The following is a 6,019-nucleotide window of genomic DNA, read 5'->3' as shown; positions in this document are numbered from 1 at the left end:
TGTTGAAATGTTCTCCTCTGCCGCAACCAACAGCCCTGTTCTTAAACTCGGTTGGTAATATGACAGAGATGTTTCTCCACCAAAGTGATTCAGCGTTTCTCAAACTTTTCAAATTGTCCCTCATAAATGCCCTAACGACCGTAGAATTTGTTCCATAGATTATTCATCGTGAAGATTTTTTTTTTTACTCAGTTCTTTGGGGAATAGGCCCGCTGTTAGTTATGATTGTTCTCCTTAAGAACTGCAGAGTAGCCACTAGTCCTATAGGCTCTGTTTCCTGGCATATACCGGTGAGTTATGTTGTTGAGGGATCTCTCTCTCTGTCGCATATAATATGTTCAACAGAAAGAGACATCACAGTCACAGGCCTCTACTGATCTACACAAGGCTCACTGCTCAACAGAAAGAGACATCACAGTCACAGGCCTCTACTGACCTACACAAGACTCACTGCTCAACAGAAAGAGACATCACAGTCACAGTCACAGATCTACACAAGGCTCACTGCTCAACAGAAAGAGACATCACAGTCACAGGCCTCTACTGACCTACACAAGACTCACTGCTCAACAGAAAGAGACATCGCAGTCACAGGCCTCTACTGATCTACACAAGACTCACTGCTCAACAGAAAGAGACATCGCAGTCACAGGCCTCTACTGATCTACACAAGGCTCACTGCTCAACAGAAAGAGACATCACAGTCACAGGCCTCTACTGACCTACACAAGACTCACTGCTCAACAGAAAGAGACATCGCAGTCACAGGCCTCTACTGATCTACACAAGACTCACTGCTCAACAGAAAGAGACATCGCAGTCACAGGCCTCTACTGATCTACACAAGGCTCACTGCTCAACAGAAAGAGACATCGCAGTCACAGGCCTCTACTGATCTACACAAGGCTCACTGCTCAACAGAAAGAGACATCACAGTCACAGGCCTCTACTGATCTACACAAGGCTCACTGCTCAACAGAAAGAGACATCGCAGTCACAGGCCTCTACTGATCTACACAAGGCTCACTGCTCAACAGAAAGAGACATCGCAGTCACAGGCCTCTACTGATCTACACAAGGCTCACTGCTCAACAGAAAGAGACATCGCAGTCACAGGCCTCTACTGATCTACACAAGGCTCACTGCTCAACAGAAAGAGACATCGCAGTCACAGGCCTCTACTGACCTACACAAGGCTCACTGCTCAACAGAAAGAGACATCGCAGTCACAGGCCTCTACTGATCTACACAAGGCTCACTGCTCAACAGAAAGAGACATCGCAGTCACAGGCCTCTACTGATCTACACAAGGCTCACTGCTCAACAGAAAGAGACATCGCAGTCACAGGCCTCTACTGACCTACACAAGGCTCACTGCTCAACAGAAAGAGACATCGCAGTCACAGGCCTCTACTGGACTCAGCTGCTTAATTCTTTATTCGACTGGACTGGATCGTTTAGTTTTTATATACTTTATAGCTCCTTCAAACCTCATATTTGCTCTCATTTCTAATAGCATGTGAAATGTCACAAATGAATAAAGTAGAGCAGGCCTATATGCAATTTATGAAACAGATTATGTTAGTTTTACAATAGTCTACATTATGTTAGTTTTATAATAGGCTTCATTATCTTAGTTTTACACTAGGCTACATTATGTTAGTTTTACAATAGGCTACATTATGTTAGTTTTACAATAGCCTGCATTATGTTAGTTTTACAATAGGCTACATTATGTTAGTTTTACAATAGCCTGCATTATGTTAGTTTTACAATAGGCTACATTATGTTAGTTTTACAATAGCCTGCATTATGTTAGTTTTACAATAGGCTACATTATGTTAGTTTTACAATAGCCTGCATTATGTTAGTTTTACAATAGGCTACATTATGTTAGTTTTACAATAGCCTGCATTATGTTAGTTTTACAATAGGCTACATTATGTTAGTTTTACAATAGGCTACATTATGTTAGTTTTACAATAGGCTACATTATGTCAGTTTTACAATAGCCTGCATTATGTTAGTTTTACAATAGGCGACACTTAGTTAGCCTGACAATAGGCGACATTGTTAGTTTTACAATAGCCTACATTGGTGGTTTGTAGCCTGCTATGTTTATGTTGTTGTCTCTTTGAACCACTCCAAACAAGGATTTCCTTCACGAGAAAAATAAAGTTATTGTAATATATTGAGAAGTTAAGACCTTTGCATTTTGCATTTTGGGGAAATGATTCTTATTATTAAATGGCCATGAGATTCCTTATTACCTTCAGTTCACAAAGGTAAAGGGTTGTCAGACATCACTACACATGGGAGTATATGACGTCAACTTAACACTTGGGGATTGGTCCTCCTCCAAGTCTGGATTGGTCCTCCTCCAAGTCTGGATTGGTCCACCTCCAAGTCTGGATTGGTCCTCCTCCCAGTCTGGATTGGTCCTCCTCCCAGTCTGGATTGGTCCACCTCCAAGTCTGGATTGGTCCTCCTCCCAGTCTGGATTGGTCCTCCTCCCAGTCTGGATTGGTCCACCTCCCAGTCTGGATTGGTCCTCCTCCCAGTCCCAGTCTGGATTGGTCCTCCTCCCAGTCTGGATTGGTCCACCTCCCAGTCTGGATTGGTCCTCCTCCCAGTACCAGTCTCGATTGGTCCTCCTCCCAGTCTGGATTGGTCCTCCTCCCAGTCCCAGTCTGGATTGGTCCACCTCCAAGTCTGGATTGGTCCTCCTCCCAGTCTGGATTGGTCCTCCTCCCAGTCTGGATTGGTCCACCTCCCAGTCTGGATTGGTCCTCCTCCCAGTCTGGATTGGTCCTCCTCCCAGTCCCAGTCTGGATTGGTCCTCCTCCCAGTCCCAGTCTGGATTGGTCCTCCTCCCAGTCCCAGTCTGGATTGGTCCTCCTCCCAGTCTGGATTGGTCCACCTCCCAGTCTGGATTGGTCCTCCTCCCAGTCTGGATTGGTCCTCCTCCCAGTCTGGATTGGTCCTCCTCCCAGTCTGGATTGGTCCTCCTTCCAGTCTGGATTGGTCCTCCTCCCAGTCTGGATTGGTCCTCCTCCCAGTCTGGATTGGTCCTCCTTCCAGTCTGGATTGGTCCTCCTCCCAGTCTGGATTGGTCCTCCTTCCAGTCTGGATTGGTCCTCCTCCCATTCTGGATTGGTCCTCCTCCCAGTCTGGCATTACACATCCTTTAATCCATCTCTTTTTCACTCTCCCTTTTCGTCTCTCTCTCACACACACACACACACACACACACACACACACACACACACACACACACACACACACACACACACACACACACACACACACACACAGACACACACACACACACACACAGACACACACACACACACACACACACACAGACAGTGTCTCTCATTAGTTATTGATGCATACGAGGGAAAATAATCTGGGACAGAAGTTAAAGAGCCATGCTGTCTCGCATCAACCAGCTCTCACAGTCTCTCGTCAGAATTAGAATTCATCCATGTTTCTCAAACCTCAAATTTCAAAGTTGTTTAAGGTTAAGGTTAGGCATTAACTCTGAATGGTTAAGGTTAGGCATTAACTCTGAATGGTTAAGGTTAGGCATTAACTCTGAATGGTTAAGGTTAGGCATTAACTCTGAATGGTTAAGTTCAAATTAAAACTTTATATTAGTGGATTCGAACATGCAACCTTTGACACAAAAGGTTTCCACGTCATCTCCCGACATCCCCAAACATGGATGGACGTTAAATATTGACTTGTATCACGGGTGTCCTGGTTGCTCAACATACATACATCCCATTGATAATTCTCAATTGTTTTATTAATAGATACATTTTCTACTGTAATTACAGTTTATACATGTACTTACATACTGATACAGTCGTTTAGAATAATCTGTAGAAGGAACTCAAACTATTTATTCTGTTGTCGAAACTATAGTCACTCAACTAAACCGGCCTGCTGTACATCTATATTTGAACAAGTCTTATGTTTTCTCATGTCTCTATGATAGAAGATAAGCATGTTTTCATTATGTGTTGTTGTACATGGGTATATTTACAGAAATGTATAATTCACAGATATTTACAATAAAGGTCCATATTCATCTCTTTTTTTTGTTTGTCCCTATATTGGACAACGAAGTCTGTTGCTTTCCAAATCATCGGCTACATATTATAAACAAATACAGTTAATAATATAAGTTGAGAACAAACGGATACTAATTGCTCTTCCGTTCATGAAACAGTTTACTCTGTACATAAAAACAACGGTTGATAATGGCATAAATTGAGGGAGTGGACGTTAAACATTAAACGGCGACGTTAGCCAGCCTGGGATCAGAGTCCTGTTCGTACCGGTAATGGTACACTTCCATCTGGTCGCGGCACGCATCACGAATGTTGTTGAGCCACCGTTTGATGCCTCTCCGGTTTAGATAAAGCACCATGAGGAATACAATACCGATCATTGCCATGACTATCCCTAGGAACACGTAGGATACCGCCTCTAAATTCTCATTAAGACAATCCACGTCCTCACCGCGTAACCGCTCCAGTGGAATCCCCTTCTTGGCATCAGGCTCAGCGCACAGGAGGCGCGCAGCGTCCACACATTGAGAAGAGTTCTTTAACCAGAAGTAGAACGACTCAAGTTCACAGTTACACCTGAAAGGATTTAGTGACAAATAAATGCGCACTCTCTTGTGATGGTACAAACTAGATATGTTCTCTTTACCAATGTTCTCGATTGAGTTGTTGGTGAGAACTAAAGTGTGTAGGTTGAACGCGTCCAACCGTGAAATGGGTATGGTTTTCAACCGATTGCTTGATAGCTCCAACCGGTGGAGGTTGCGTAACGTTTCGGTGCCATGCAGCGCGTTGGAGAGCTGCGCCACGGCTGGAGCAAGGAGCGAGTTGTTCAGGTGAAGAGAACGGAGCTCTCGTAGACCGTGAAACGCCCGGTCAGAAATATACACCAACGGGTTGTGGCTTAAATCCAGTAAATTCAACCTGGGGAGTCCCGTGAAAGCGTCAGCCTCGATTACCATGATCCCATTATGTGACAGTGAGAGGGTCGTTAGTTCGAGTTCCGTCCCGTTATTCGAGGAGAACGCTCCTCCCGGTAACGTTGAGATGTTGTTCCCCCTGAGTATTAACGTGGTCGCCCACGTCGGTATGTCACCCGGTAACTCAGTGTGTTCGCCACCTCGGCAGGTCACCGTCCCGGAGTCTCTGACACAGATACATGATAACGGACACTCTTCCTCTGCTTTGACAGAAGAAAACAACAAACACACTAACACAACCTCGGCTAATAAACAAAAACACTGGCCTTTCAGAAAAGAAAGGACACCTCGTGAAACGTCACTACAATAATACATTTTTCTTGCACAACGTCGTTTCGAAGAGGGAGACTGGACACACTTCCCTCTCTCTCTCTCTCTCTCTCTCTCTCTCTCTCTCTGAGGCCACAGGTCAAGTAGTTTCGTCGGTCAGTTTGCTTGAGAGAGAGAAGAAAAAAAAACACTCAATAGTCTTTATTCTTCTTCATTCTCGCATTCCTTCTCTCTCTTCTCCCCCCCAAAAAATGTGTCCGGACTGTCTCTCTCCCTGCGGAGTTGACGCGCAGTGAGGTGAAGGTATGAGTACAGTAGAATATTGGCAGAGCTGCGACGTGAGATGGTGGAAGAGGGAAAATGCTGCGGGTTAGGGTGTGTGGACAGCAGCTTATTCTCTCTCTCATCTCTCCACCCCCTCTCTCTCTCTCTCTCTCTCTCTCTGAGGTGTTTTTGACGTCTCGTTTAGTGAGTGAGTGTGAGTGAGTCAGACTGAGGAGAGATCCGCGTAGCACTCTCACACACTCTCACAGTACCAGCATGTGAAGAGGACACGATCCACAGAACTGACTGAATGACAGGCAGACAGACAGACTTCCCTGTTCTCTTCTCTCTTCCATCTCAATTAGTGATGGAGAGAACACCTCTAACCACTTCAACTGAGCCGATGGAACAAAGTGTGTGTGAGAGAGA

At 45.0% G+C, this 6,019-nt stretch overlaps 1 protein-coding gene across 1 annotated transcript; it reads right to left on the bottom strand.

Annotated features, from left to right (window-relative positions):
* Positions 1-3,793: 3,793 nt before the first annotated feature.
* LOC106604012 (trophoblast glycoprotein-like) lies at positions 3,794-5,710 on the bottom strand. Its single transcript, XM_014198341.2, has one exon. The coding sequence runs from the start codon at positions 5,369-5,371 to the stop codon at positions 4,301-4,303; it is 1,071 nt and encodes a 356-aa protein (XP_014053816.2). The 5' UTR covers positions 5,372-5,710; the 3' UTR covers positions 3,794-4,300.
* Between the last annotated feature and the right edge of the window lie 309 nt (positions 5,711-6,019).

The sequence above is a fragment of the Salmo salar genome, chromosome ssa04 (genome assembly GCF_905237065.1).
Source record: "Salmo salar chromosome ssa04, Ssal_v3.1, whole genome shotgun sequence".
NCBI classification, from domain to species: domain Eukaryota; kingdom Metazoa; phylum Chordata; class Actinopteri; order Salmoniformes; family Salmonidae; genus Salmo; species Salmo salar.
The sequence above is the reverse complement of the archived record's forward strand: the minus strand, read 5'-3'. Positions and strand labels throughout refer to the sequence as shown.

What these genes read in the sequence shown, in the direction of transcription:
- LOC106604012 (XM_014198341.2), bottom strand. Translation starts at nt 5,371, where the DNA reads ATGTATTATTGTAGTGACGTTTCACGAGGTGTCCTTTCTTTTCTGAAA.